At 38.9% G+C, this 14889-nt stretch overlaps 1 protein-coding gene across 1 annotated transcript in view; it reads left to right on the top strand.

Annotated features, from left to right (window-relative positions):
- LOC125334418 overlaps positions 1 to 14889 on the top strand; it is a 75999-nt gene that overhangs the window by 39259 nt on the left and 21851 nt on the right. Inside the window, exons 37-52 of the mRNA XM_048321236.1 lie at positions 538 to 840; positions 1541 to 1761; positions 2768 to 2929; positions 3149 to 3226; positions 3576 to 3926; positions 4503 to 4859; positions 5857 to 6207; positions 7117 to 7248; positions 7870 to 8019; positions 8467 to 8583; positions 9261 to 9434; positions 10156 to 10363; positions 11370 to 11536; positions 12907 to 13019; positions 13909 to 13990; positions 14185 to 14322. Of these exons, the coding sequence (XP_048177193.1) occupies positions 538 to 840; positions 1541 to 1761; positions 2768 to 2929; positions 3149 to 3226; positions 3576 to 3926; positions 4503 to 4859; positions 5857 to 6207; positions 7117 to 7248; positions 7870 to 8019; positions 8467 to 8583; positions 9261 to 9434; positions 10156 to 10363; positions 11370 to 11536; positions 12907 to 13019; positions 13909 to 13990; positions 14185 to 14322 (3104 nt within the window). The remainder of the gene's footprint in view (positions 1 to 537; positions 841 to 1540; positions 1762 to 2767; positions 2930 to 3148; positions 3227 to 3575; positions 3927 to 4502; positions 4860 to 5856; positions 6208 to 7116; positions 7249 to 7869; positions 8020 to 8466; positions 8584 to 9260; positions 9435 to 10155; positions 10364 to 11369; positions 11537 to 12906; positions 13020 to 13908; positions 13991 to 14184; positions 14323 to 14889) is intronic.

The following is a 14889-nucleotide window of genomic DNA, read 5'->3' on the forward strand; positions in this document are numbered from 1 at the left end:
GGGGTTGAGGGTACTTTTCAGTGAACAAACACAGTTTATAATTTTTCATATTTTCATGGATTGAAGGAAATAGTGGGTGGCCTCTTTCCTCTTCTGAAATGTGGGAGCTGACTTGAAACCCTTACTCCTTTGAATGGCTCCATGGGTGGAGCAGGTCACTGCTGAGCTCTGGAGGGATTGTTTCGCCTGCAATTACACTAGTAATAAGTCACAGTCCCTCTGTAAATTTTCCTTCATAGGGAGTGCAGTATAGTCCATGGTCTAAGGGCACAAGCAGCTTCGTGAATAAAAAGGAACAGCTGCTAGAAATACTATTATGTAATTTGTTTTAAACACAGACACTCACTAGTAGAGAAACCCTCAATGTGAAACTGATTTGCTCTCTTGATTAGGCAAAATTATCTATTATAACAAATGGAAATTCTTCTGCTTCCTCCCAATATTAAATTGATGGTTAATTTATATATTACTTCTAAAACTCTGGTTATTTTTGTCCCAAGAATCTCTCTCCACAGTAATAATTTCTGCCTGTTTCAGGTAACATCAATCTGATGGTCAACAAAAGACTATATGGACTCCATGTCAGGAACAGGCACGTGTTCGGGAATACCACCGTACACAATATCACTGTTGCCATGTTTCAGAATGGCAGTCAGGCAATCCCAGTGGAGGCAAGACTGAAAGGACACCTGGAACTGAGTAAAGAGAAGAAAAGGGGGCTAGCTAGCTTCCAGGTGGATGAGAAGGCTCTTTCTGTAGATTTTTTCAATGTCTTGGATCGTGGGCACAGCAGAGTCAGTGGGACTTTCACACATAATATCAACTTTTTAAAAAATGCAGGTAGGAAGAAAACTCTGACTTGAAGGTGTGGTGTAACAAGGTGAATTTATCTAAATGACTGCTGACCAGTGGAAATAGATGAGTTGTGTTTGCTCACACTAGAACAAAATGTGATCCAGTCTTAGCAGCATTCTTTTTAATGTTGTTGAGAAAATACAGTAAAATGGACACAGAAATAATTCAAAGAGTTTTGAAATACTTCAGAGTAAATTGTTTCTCTTTTGTATATCTGTGCTCCTGCACAGGATCTAAGTTGACCAGTTCCTCTAAGTATAGTTTTATGCCAAGTGTTGTTTCCTAAGCAAAGCAGTGGGTTTTCATGAACTGGAATTATTAGTAATTTTGCATGGGTTCTTTTGGACAGAATAAATCTGTTCTGAATCTTTTGGACAGCTGATTTCTGGAGTTGGACACAATACCAATTGGTAGATATCCTTTATTAAGAAAAGGAAAATCCTTGATTTCCAAAGTGAATGCCACATTTTAATTTAGCAGTCCCATTTCAATACAATTTTCACCTGGTAGATCATGTCCTTCTATAAATATTAGTAAAGTGATCACATTTTTTTATAAAGGTGTATCTTTTCTTACGAAGAACTACAGAAGGCTTCTTTTGATCTGTAATACATATTCTCTGTATTGGATAATGACAACCCGGAAGTGCTGTGTTGATTTTCCTTCCCTCCCTCCCTGTCAATAGGGTTGCCATTGGAAGGCATCCTTACTGCCACATGTGAGCATGGCACAGGAAATCACACCACTGCCATAGCCCTGCAGAGTGGCAGTGAAAGGATTGCTGCTGTGTTTGGACTGGCCACAGAGCCTCCAAAATCCCAGCTATCTGTGAGCTTAGAGCACAACATCTCAAAGATAAAGAAACATGGGATTCCTTTTTTTGTAGAAGCTGCTGCCTATTATGAGGTAAGAAGAGTTCTGCCTGTGAAAATTTCATTTCTGGGATGACAGTTTGTGTATATATAGTAACTCTAGGCTTTTCCTGTGCACTGTGTGTATTTGTTTTAAAAGCTGCTCTGTTTTTGAGATGTACTAAATTACTGTGTGAAAGAAAGGTGTTGTCTGGCTCCTTGTCATACTGTTGACCTGTCATCTGAGCTCTTGGAGCTGAATCTAGACTAAATGAGATACTACATTCAGTTCTCATTTATCTTTCCCTTATAAATGGGATGTGGACCAGCAGGCCTAAGGTGTGCAACCATCAGGTGTCAGCCTCAGGCCTGCATTGCATCTGGTACTGGATTTAACTGGTCCTGATGTCATCCTTTGGATGGCTGCTAAAGAGGAGAAGGGTGGTTAGCACGGCTTTCCCTTTGAAACTTCCTACCCACTGAAGCACTATGGACCATGATTCTTGGTATGGTGTTGCTTTGCCAGTGCTCTCTCTATCTGCATTTCTGCTATAGATCTGTGAACAACATTACAGCTCTTTGGCATTGCAGATTATCTTTCCATGAAAGAATCCTTTGCTATCTCAGACATCAAGTCACTTGCTAATATTTGGCTGGGTTCAACCACTATGGTAGGGTGAGACACACAGGTATGCAGAGAAAGAATTCTAAACTTCCTTTTAGAAAGAATTCTAAAATTCCTTTGCCTTGCTTTTTAGTAGTGTTACTGCTTTAATTGTTTGTGCCTGAGGGCTCAAATCCTTCAGGGTACTGAATGTTCTCAATCTGTTTTGGAGCCAGAAGAATTAGTGGTGCATTGCATTTAGAAGGTCTGGCATAACACTAAAATCTCTATTAGAAATGAGGCTGCCTTGATGAATTTTCACTTTTATTTTACCAGTGCTGGTGCCCTGACACAAGCTGTGATGTTTAAGCACAGTGAAACAGACTCTGCCTTTCCCATTTGTTGCTGGGATGTTGTTGTTTGTTTCTTTCCATGATTTGATTTCTTCTGTGCACAGAATTTCTCCAGAAAGATTGCTGCAGGGATAACAACCACTGTGGAGACAGAGCAGCTCAAAATTGAAATAGAGAAGAAAATCACTGGCACTGCTATGGAAATTTCTCTTTCATTTCACCATGACGTGAGAGGACTGATGGACATTGTTCCACGTGTACTGGAGGTTTGCAGAAATCCTGCCGAATGTTGTAATATATTTAGTGCACTAAACACTGAACTGTTTATCTTTTTGAAACTGAACTTTAACCTTTAATCTTAAATCTGTGTTTTGGAACCTTCATCCATTTGATCCTTAAAGCAGCCCTGTAACTTGCTCCTTTGAATTTTAGTCCTACCTGCTTTTCTTCGTGCTCTGAATGTGCTTTGTTGACAACGTCAACAGGTTGCTTGCAGTGGAGAATCTGCTAACAAACAACTTTCTGGCCTTTGCAATGGTGCAATTGCATTTCATCATTTTGAGGTACTGGCTTAATTTGTAAACTTTGCTCTCAATAACACAATGTCTTAACTACCATGAAGGGAATCTAAGTATTAAAGTGTAGACATTTAGAACTACCTGGAAGTTTTGTGTGCACTTTCAAATATTTTCACTCCCTTAATTGTTGGTTTGGGTTTTCTTCCTGTTATTTCTAATATGGAACTCTAAAGGCTTTAGGCCATTTCTCCATTTGTTTCTGCATTTATAATTATGTAGGATGAATACAAAATGGTGTAGGAGAACAGTTCTCTTCTATTAATATGGGCTTTTAAAAACAGTATGTGACCTGACAGGAAAGCAAACTTGACAACAGTTTTCTGTAATTTTTCAGACTCCAGCAAGAGTTTCACTGAATGGGTCAATATTTACCAGCAACTTTACTGTCATCTTCTTTGGACATGTTTCTTTTCATGACCTGTTTGCCTGCCTGCAACTCTGTGCCACCACTAACACCCAGCCTCATTTAGAAATCGACTTCCAGCATTCTTTGCCTTCACTTCATTCTTTGGGAATTGCCAGAGAGAACCAACTGAAGATGTCAGCCATGATAAGTGACAAGTACAAGGGCATCCTTGGTATTGTCCTTGGGCCTTGCACTTTGGAAGTTGATGGAGAAGTGAGCCTGGCAAGCAATGAGACAGGATGGATACTTGCTCTTAGAAACAAGTGCATCAGTCTAGAGGTAAGCCCAGTTTGTTTTCTGCATGCCCTTCCAGTCTGTGTATTTCACATCACTGACTCACAGAAAGCTGTCTCCTGACACATTTATGGACAGGCCAATTTTGGTCATTAAAATTGTTCTGGCAGAACAATGAGTCAGAGCACTTGCAGGGGGAAGTGTATTTGAAGATGATAATTTGGAGTAATACAATGGTAGATGTTACTGTTGCCATAAAAATGTTGCTTAATAATAGTTTTTTAATTAAAATAAACTTTTTTCCTAAAATCTAGTGAAAAGCATGTCCTTTTGTTTTGTAATTGTGGAGGTTAAGATTTGTTTCTTCTATATTATTTATGAAAAGGCTATTGTAGGATTTATTCTTCTTCCCCACCCCCTGCCCTTTCCTCCCCATTTTTTTTTCAGGTTTTTCACAGAGAAATTTCTGATTTCTCTATGAAACAAGCCTGTCTTGTATGGTCCTTTCCAAAAGCAGATTGTTTCAGAAAGAAGAAATGCTTTCTCTTGAATTAGAAACAAATTAGGAAGACAGTTGCTTTACCTTGTGTGTTTCAAACAGTGTAATCTTTTCTGTTGCAGAGGATGGGATTGCCTCGTGCTGCAGTCTTGGGGGGCTCATTTCGACAGAACATCTGCAACGTGGGCTTGTTAATGAACCTGCAGTGTGATGGCAGAGCAGTGGATGTGCAGATAGACACCTCCTGCAAGCATGAATATACACTCCAAGGGATGCTCAAGCATTCACTTCCCTGGCTCAGCCAGCTTGGGCTGCCTTTTGAAAACTCTGTCTTGTTCTCTGCAGCCACAGACTCCACCACAGAGGGCATTTTCCTGCTGCAGGCTGGCAGATGCACACTGAGGGCTAGAGGGGATTTCTCTATTCAGAATAAAGCTGACTGGACACTGGAAACAGAAACAGACTGTCAACTTCTGCAGGTAGTTCTGGGAAGCTTTTAAAGAGAGTTTTGGGATCAAATGAAGGCCATGTGGCTTTTAGCTTAAATAACAGTGCTGGAGTGTTGGAAAGGCACTGTAAAGGCACACCTGTCTCACAGCATTAGGCAGAGGCAGTGTCTCACGTCCTGCTCACAGGTGCTCTCTGGAGATTAGCTCAGCCTTTGCTGCCTGTTGCCTTCACAGGCCGACACTGCCCTCTAAGGCTGAACAGCAATATTAGCCTGAACTCTGGCAAAAACAAATTCCCTGGTCTGTGTAGATTATATTAAAATAGAATTTCCTTGATTTTTCCAGTTAGCCCCACTGACTACATTAGAAAGAATTACTATGGGAAAATTAGGGTTTTTTTCTAGATGTTCATAGGCATTTATATTTTGCTTTCAAATCCTCAAATTGAGTAACTTTCTCAACTACAACGTGGCAACATAAAAATAAAAATGACAGGAAAGTTGTAGTGAAGAGGGACTGAAAACCCCTTAAACTATTAAAAATAGTAGAATTTTCAGTGCTTTTAGAAATCCTTTGAAAGAATGAGAAGAAACATTTCATTTGGAATATTGCAGAAGACAAGCTGGAAGTTTAATTATTAAAAAAACCAAAGCTTGTACAACCAGATGCAAGAATGTCTGTTAGGCCTATGATTTTTTTGTATATTAATTTGTTTGAAAATTGAGATTGGTGTAGTCTGAATGAAGCATAGAATGTTCAGTAAACTTTGCCAATCTGAAGAAACAGGTATTTTGTATTTTTGTAAATGTAAAACTTTGTAAAGATACAGAAATTGTGAATTCTGCAGGACAGTCCTTAAATCTTCCATCAGGTCCTATTCAGGAAAAATCACCACCTTTCTTGTAGAGAGGGGGAAAAATGGCAGCATGGAGATTGTAGGTTTTGTCTCTGATATTGTATAATGCAATACACACTTGTCTTAAAGTATTTGTATATTTGTCAAGGATTTTTGTTTAATTCTTGATAGGATCTCAGTTTCCCAACTCAGTCACGGCTCACAGGATCCATTCAGAAAGACAAGTGCCAGGCAGAGCTTCTCTCTGTCCTGGAAACAGAAGGCAAAAGTGCCCATCTTGAAGTGAGAGCAGAGTGCAAGCCAAGGATTACTCTGAAAGTTCAATTCAGGCATGATGTCCCCCAGCTGAAGGAAATCCCAAGGGAAAATGAGCTGTCCATCACTGCATGGAAACACTCAAAATATCTTATTGGAATTGGGATGAAATTGGGAGCCTGTGAGATTCAAATGAATGGGGACTTTGACCCTGAAAAGAACCTTCAGTGGAAAATACTTATAGAAAACCAGTGCCAAACAATTCAGGTATGAAAAAGAATTTCCTTCTTTAATGTTGAATTGTACCTGCTAAAGTCAAAAGAGAATAATCTAAGGATTTCAAGGTTGTAGCAGAGAAGTAATAAAAACATTCTCTTTTGATGCTGCATCTTACTTTTGGAGCCAGTCATTCATATGTTTTTTCATATGGCATAAGCCAAATTTTCTGTTAATCAGTACCTGCAGATAATGCACTTGCTTGTACTAGCTCTGATGTGTTTTCTAAAACATGGTTGAGAATTCTGCAGGGTTTTTATATTCAAGAAATAATGATTATTCAAAGTTGTCTTTGGCTGTATCAGCAGTTACAGTCTCTCAGCAGTCTGAGAAACAAACTTTGAAATAGTTTAAAAATATATGAAGTAAATAGATAATCTTCTAAAATACAGTGTATGGAAAGTTTGAGAGACATGTTATCACAGTATGTGATATCACAGATCTGTGAATTCAATGTGCAAGTCAAGGAAAATCTGAGTATACAAAGATGTGATTCATCTGCCCTTTCCCAAAACCAGAACTGCCATAATAACCTTATGTATACTGTCTGGTTTCATTGAATTTATGGATGCATTGGGCCACTGGGACAATGCCAAACATAGAAGATTAACTAACTTTTCATTTAGGTGGGAAGAGCTGCCACATTGCCCAGTGTTATATTTATGCTGACTCATTTATCAAAAATATTCAGACATATTCAAAATAAAAAAGACAAAATTTATAAAATGTATTAAAAAGCTGTCAAGATTTGTGGAACATCCTGTGGCTATGCTGCCTGATATACTTGATTTTACAGCTAGGTGTTATTAAAGCTACTAGTAGGAATTAAAAGTTTCAGGGGTATGATGTATTTGTGGTTAAGTGGTGGTGAATTTTTAAAATTTTTTCCTTCTTTTACAGGATCTTGGAGCACCAATGAAAATTGATGGTTCAGGCTACCTTTTAATGGATAAAATGAACCTAGATTCACAGACATTGATCACTGTTGATAAAAGTAAATTCCGAGGACTCCTTATACTAAAAGTCACTAATGTGAGTACCCTGCAGGCTGTTGGAGTTTGTGTACAAAGTACTGAGTAATGTACTCTAACCTATTTTATTTGGAACAAATAGTCAAGCTTTAGTAATAAATCCTGGAATAAAAATAAAATAACAAAATCTTTGAAAATTTGGCACCTTCAGTGTGCAGTAACCGATGTATAGGATAATAGGATACAGGCTCTGGCACTTCCTGAATCATTTCCTTGTCATGCTCTTTATGTGTAAATTTTTGTTGCTTGTATTGTACTGTTGGATGTTCCTTATATCACTGTGATTTACCCTGCAAAATAATAGGCAGTGATTATTCAGACATAGCTGTTTGTTTATTCAGTGAGACAGCAGCACAGGAAAGGCTGTGAATCTCTGGCTTCTCTTGCCATCAGAGCAGGAGAGTAGAGAACACACACAAGTATCTGTTTCCTCATGATATTTCACTTTCCTGCCACAACTGGTAACTTTTGCATGTTTCTGTGCCATAGACAAACAACGTAGCTAGTGGGAGGTTAATTAATATTAAATGTAGGACAGACAGATTTCTGGTTTGAGCTCTGTATTGCAGCAAGCTTTGGATTCTACACGTGCTTTGCTATCTATGCTGTGAAATATTAACAGGAAAGGCAAGAGTTGGATGTGGTGCTAACCCATAACATTCAAGGAGCTGCTGACATTGGCATTCCCATGAGGGTGTTACTTGATGTGATATCAGAAAAAACCACTGACTTCTATAAAGGATTTATTCATTTCTGTGTGAACAGCAAGCAGGTAAGTGTCTCCTCCATGTCAGTAATATGTGAAATAGAGGTTGAAGTGAGCTAATTGGCTTGCTAAATATTGTTTCTGCAAACAACCCAAAAGCAATACTCTGCTGGGGCTGGTTTGCTTCTAACGACCTTAATTAAATGAAGGCAGTATCTTTCAGCCACTCCTTCTGTGCAACAAATTTGACATCAGCAATGATCCATGACTCCCATTTGTAAATTATATCAAACCTTCCTTATCAGGTATCTTCACTTGGTGCAGCATATTCCCTCTTATAGTACAAAGTTGTGACTTCTAAAAAAATTAGACAATCTTTCACCATAAAGTTTTCACAGTTTTCATAATTTTATTCTAATGTGTAATTAGCCCAATAATTACATTATTCAGAGAAGTCTCCGTATCAGAGATGTGCCACAGTTAACTTTTGTCATATTTACTTGGACTGAGCAGATTACGGAAGAACTGAATTTTGTCCAGAAGTTGGATGTTGTGTCTCTTAACTACAAACTTGCTCATAACATAGAGACATTGAAGACTTTGCAAATAAAAGACAGGATTGAGTTTCAGGTAGGTTATCAATGGCTGGGGAGACATGATTGTGGAGTCATGCCACGCGGGGAGCAGCAGCTGTGGAAGCGAGATGGCGAAGACCAGCGGCTGTAGATGTGACTTTACGCGCTTGGTGTTTTGGTGAAGGGGGAGTCCAGATGCTCCCTTTGCTCTTGAGGGGAGTGCAGAAGCTCAGTTTGTTCTCATGGGAGAATAGCTTAGACCAGGACTTTCCACAGGCCTGGGGTTGGAGCTTGGCTCCCAGTGTGGAGTGAGAGGAGGGCACTGCATTTGTGTGTCTGACAGAGCTGCAATGTCCCCTGGACACACAGGGCAGAGGGGAGCACTGGTGGGATTTCACTGGATCCTTTCCAAATGGTATTTCCCTCCCAGACTACCTGGCACATTTTTTTATCTGAGAAACACAAGACTTCCAAAAAACCACTTACTGTTTATTAACTATGTAGCTGCTTCAATACCACTAAGGCATGGCCATACTGGAGAATATGCGTTAAATGGTTGAAGTCTAAAATAAAAGGGACATTTGTAACTATGTTGTGTTATAAAATGATAAAAGATGCATTTTTGACACATCTTTGAGATGATACTGTCTCAACCAAAGAAAGAATCCTGACCAGCAGGAGCTTTAAGTTTTACAATTCTGTCTTTTCACAATCTACTTTTGTTGCACACAGACTGTCTTGAACCTCAAAGTGACCAGGAGCTTTAGTTTGAAAGTACTTTATGGCACTCACTTAACAACTCTTGAAGGACAAATCCAGGAGTTTGAAACAAGTACCAACATAACAGGGAACTTCCATCACACTTTGCCATGGCTGCTACAAGCCAGAATCCCATCAACTTTACAGGTAGTTTGGTGGTTTTGTTGTTTTGTTTTGGTTTTTTTAAAAATTACAATTATTGTCCTGGATAATGATGTAATTCAAGCCCGTGGCTTGAATGAAAACTACCATTTCATAAGGTACAGGATGGAAGCTGAGATTTTCTGATATTTAAAAACTGTGGATGGCTAAAACCTGAACTACTGAAATGGAAAATTTCTTCTTGACTGCTTTCTGAATGAGGTTCTTCCATTCTGATTAGGGTTAGTAGACTGGGTATTGTTGATACAGTAACTCTACAGGAGAATAGCTTGAGCACATTGCACCAGGGACTGGAATAGTGCTCCTGTGCTCTTTAATGGGAATTTTATACTTAAAGAAGTATTTCCTTGGGTGCTATTTTCAGGGGAGTATTGGAGTACCTACTATCTGATAAATACTGTCAGTAGGTGTAGGTTAAGTATCTTTTATATAAAGGAAGTTGTGTTTGTAGGATAAAAGAGAACCTCATGAGAATTTGATATAGATCAGTGAGGCTGGCATGGCTTGACATTCATTCGGTTGAATGAGCTTCATACTGGAAAGTCAAGGATGATTAATGAAAGGCCAAGATACGTTTTGTTAATGGACAGGTTTTGACATAAGTATAGACTAAAGAATTTTCTTTCACTTCCATTTTCTCCTGTCTCAAGATTAAATAGTATTTAAATATTGTTTTGAGAACTTGTATCTACATGTCATTTTCTAGGTAGATGTGGTTTTTCAAGGGAGAACCACTACTCAAGAGAGATATGTGCACATTGCAGCTGGAGAAACATCAATAACATACGTAATAAACTCCTATTATGTTGGCCACCAAGTGGATATCTTCTGCCAGAGTGTGCACAGCAGTGAGGTTCTCCAAGCATCTGGCTACCCTAAGGCAATCAACTTGATTCTCAGTTTACAGAAATCAGGTGGGTACCTGCCAGGAATTTTTTTATTCTATAATAGCTCTTTGAGGATGTTTTAGCTGTTCCTTCAACAGCTACAAACTAAGATTTCCTGGTAGTACCTAAAAAGAAGTTTTGTCTTGTTTGTAAGTAAAATTGTCATTCTGAAAGTGTATCTGTGATTAGCTGATGAAGCCAGTCTACCCTCAAAGCTTGCCCTGGCATAAATCCTACCTGCATATCCCTCTTACACTGTGATCAGGTACCTTAAATGCCCCCAGGGGAATACATTCATGTTTGAAGAAAACTCAACAACAGTGAGAGCACCAAAGGGCAGGAATTACTGAGGTTAGCAGGCACTGAATCAATACTAGTGTGAGTGGCATCATCTCCTTGCACCCACTCAGAAAAAAAGCAGCAAGATGAGAGGTTGCTCTCAGGACAGCCACAGTCACCATGTGATTGCATTCATTTCTGTGGGTTTTGTCTTATCATAAAGAATTTGGGGGGGTTTCACATCTCTCATCTCATTTTTATCTTTTTAGCAGTCTCATATTTTCGTTTTCAAAAATGAAAAGCTGGTAGGAAAGTGGGGGAAGGCCTTCAGGTCACGCTCTTTGGACATTGTTGAGTTGCTGTAGCTGGAACCAAAGGAGTCAGTGGAGGTCAGAACAGCTCAGAGCTCTTCCCTGGAAGAGGCTGCTACAGGCCAGGGATGCAGTTGGCTGTATGGATTAGTCAGCTCTAGCTGCACAAACACATTCCTGACAGGAAATGACTTGCCACTTAACACTGGATGTGGGTACACAAGCTCTGTTACCACAAGACTTTGTAAGGACAAAATTCAAGGACATCCAGAAAAACTCTGCCCTTCTTCAACCATAGGCCAAAGTTTTTGTAATGCTGAATGATGACTGTCTTGATGAATGTATTAACCCAAAAGCTGGCTGGATTGATTTTATGCAGGCAGTACTGAAATTTCTCAAAAATTAGCTGCTCAAATTGGCACTGTTTTGTCCCTTCTATATAGAAAACAAAGCCAAGACTATCTGTGAAATCCAATATGACGAGAAAGATGTAGCTGTGACTGTGGATGTTGACACAGACTTTGAACTCTTTGGTATATTTGTGTTCATGGCAGAGGTAAAGCACTCAGTATCACTTTTCCATCACCTGGGACTTCCCTTCTTTTTTAAGGTAACGCACCACAGAACTTTTGCTGTGCTTTGATTCAAGCTGTCACTTGAGGTACGTTTGCATTAATCCAGAACACTTCCAGTGGCCTCAGTAAAATTACTCCAGGTTTATGCAAGTGCAGCTGAGAGCTGACCTGGCCCAATTTATCTGAATCCTAGTTTAACTTAAGTACAAAGCTAGTGGTCTGTTTCCAAGGAACCTGGTCAGGTACCTGAAATCCCTGGTTTCAGGGTTAATCTTTTCAGGAAGGCACATGTTTACTGTCACTTTGCAACCAAAAGGGGTCACAAAAGTAGAAAGAACTTTTGGTAGAAAACAGCTGTCCTTCATATCTAGAGAGCTCCTTGGCTTGGTTAAACCACTCGTAGCACAAATACGTAAAATGCTTCAGTGTTGAATAAACAGAAGTAGATGTATATTCCAAACTACTTGATAGGATCAACAAAGGCTGTACCTGTTTATCCCTTGGGAGAAAGAAGTATTAATTGAAATGTTTCCTTCCCTTTTGAAGGGTAGTACACAGAAAAACACTTCCAAATGATCCACCACCTTCTCTTCAAATAACAGGACATGTAGCTAAGGATGCAAGAGTAAAGGTCAACTTTCCTGAACGTAAACATTAGATCAATATTAAACCTGAATATTAAGTATCAGTGTTTCAAAGGAATATTTAATGCTAGCATTTTATTGAAAGGTATAAGACACTTTCACTGCTTCTTTTCCATTAATATTTAGTGAAATGTCTTTTATCCTCTAAATGTTTGAATGAAAAAAAAAAAATAAAAGCAGAGATGGTAATTCTTGAGGTGCCTTATTCATGTATAAGGTATGAGTATAACCAGGGGACTTCAGAAATTAGTGTTCCCACAGACAGTGTTGATATTGAAGTGTTGTAGACGGCCCTCATCTTTCCCAGAGGGATTCTTTAGCATTTTCAGGATAAAGCTGTAGATGATGCAGCAGCTGTGGGAGGAAGAAAATGCCCTGGAGACAAAAAAAATTGTGGAGCCCCATCTGTTTCTTTAAAAAGAAAAAAAAATGAAGGAGAAAAGGCAATTTCTTTCTAGTATATGAAAAATGAGAGCGGGGGAGACGTAAACAAGAACCAGTAGCTTTAGACTTAAACCAGATAAGGGTACATTGAAAGTAACACTAATATTTGTCAATAATGCAAATGAGTAGCTATGGAAAAATACAAAAAAAAAAAAAAAAAAAAAAGGAAAACCTTTCTTGAGGCTTTTGGTTTACATCTAGGAAGCATCCAGAAGGCCTGTCTGGAAGATAAACTTCAGTCAAGATAATGGTTTTAAGTAAGTCAAATGATGGGTAGAAGTTATGGCATGTGATTTGTTTATTTTCCCCCTCCACAGATAACAATTCAAGAAGTCATGACTGAAAATGAAACCGAAGGAGCTCTGAGGCTGACCTATGAACAACACACAAACTTCTCCTTTTCCATCAGTAGAAAAAAAGACCAGCAAGGGTAAAAGGGTCATTCTGAGCACTATAAAAAAATGTCATTAGGCCACTTTGATTCCATGGAAAACAGTTACTGTATTAATCACCAAATCACTGGTGAAATGGATAACAAAACCTGGGTAAAGTGAGTAGTCACACCAAACAGTCTGTAAACCTCAGGGAGTTTCTAAAGGGCTGCAGACAGATTCCTCCCCTCACAGCTTGGGACATGCTTGTCTCTCTGCCTGCCCACACTGCATCCACGGAGCAGACAGTGGAAGAGTCCATAAAACTCTAGGCCTGAGCCAGACAAGTACTTAAAAATGTAACTTAAGTTGACATAATTGATTAAATTGTTTTGGCACAGTTGAAACTTGTAAAATTATGGAGCCTTGGTTTGCTAAGTTGGTATCATTATGGCTGTATCTGCACAAAACTGTAGGCTTTAAAGGATGTTTAATAGGTTGATATTTTCAGCCTTGGGGTATTTCAGATATTTCTTAAGTTTCTAGCAAAAAACCTTTGCATTGAGAGGTGTTGTAAGTTCTGTTAAAATCTCTGAGAATTGTAAATTCTAAGTTTGTAAACCATGACAGTGCTTCCAAAGTCAGATTCCAACATACCTTTCTCATTTTTAAAAAGCTGAGGCATTTGCTATGGCAAAGTAATTTATGCTCCAGTGGGCTACATTTTGTCCCTGGGATGCATACACAGATTTTTTTATTGAGCTCAGAGGTGGTAATTTTGTGTGAATGCGTCAAAAACTGGGAGCTGGCTGTGTTCAATGGAAGGCACTGCCGTTTGTAACTCTAAAAGCTGTGGCAGACTTGGAGCTAACTCAGATGAACTTGTGCTGCCAGCCAGAGTAGACCTTCTGATACAGTGTTGAACAAAAGTTCATTTCTTCCCTTTAGTGAAGAGTTGAATATAAAAGCACTCCAGACTCATCCCTTCTTTCTACCGTACTTCCCCTGTGCAGCAGAACTGTCTTCTAAGGTAACTATCTGCAAGTAATCCATTGCATACATCACTGCAAAGTATTTTAGGAATCAAGCTGCTTTATTTCTAGTACTAAGATCTCTAACATTTTCGTTATTGTTGAGGATGTTCCTGTATTTAAAGATGTTAACAATCCCAGTTTTTTCTTTTTTCTTTTTTTTTTTTTTTTAATTTAATGGGAACATGAAAAGGTAAATTATGATATGAGTGAAGCAAAAGGCAAACTCCACCTCAGGATGGAAAAAAGGGATTTCAATATTTCAGCAAACCTAACTTTCACTGGAGCCAGCTACACTAATGCCATTGAAGTGGCACAGACCATGGCCCAGGTTGGTACCAGCCAATGATGGCAAAGGCAGGCTGTGACAGGAGGGCACTCAGGGGGTGGCTGCCAAGCAGTGAAGGGCAAACGCAGCTCCTGCTGTGTGAGGTGTTCAGCCCTTGATTTCTCCAGTAGCATGAGCAAACATTTGACTGTGGATTAGTTTGAGTTCATATTTGTTTGCTCCTATAGATGGAGCACACATATAGGATTTATAGGGAATAAGAAAAATAATGTGTTACAAACTGAACAATTGCCAGTTTTTATTATACAGGTATCACACATTTCTTTTTCTAAATATGAAAAGATGTCACAATACCTATTGTTGTTTGTGCTGTCTGCTGGATTTATTCTGTAATAGTGGGACTCTTGATGTTGTAAGAATTGTTCTGTGAGATAAAAGAAAAACTGTATAATAATCAGACTGTTGTAAAGGGAATACTCAGTTGTTTATGTACATTCCATCATTTGCAAAGATGACTTTCTGTAGAAATGAAGACAAGTAGAAATGAATAGTTGCTTGTATGAGAATAGTGGGCTTAGAGTATCATTGTACTAGAACCTATAAAAACAC

The sequence above is a fragment of the Corvus hawaiiensis genome, chromosome 16 (assembly GCF_020740725.1).
Source record: "Corvus hawaiiensis isolate bCorHaw1 chromosome 16, bCorHaw1.pri.cur, whole genome shotgun sequence".
NCBI classification, from domain to species: Eukaryota; Metazoa; Chordata; class Aves; order Passeriformes; family Corvidae; genus Corvus; species Corvus hawaiiensis.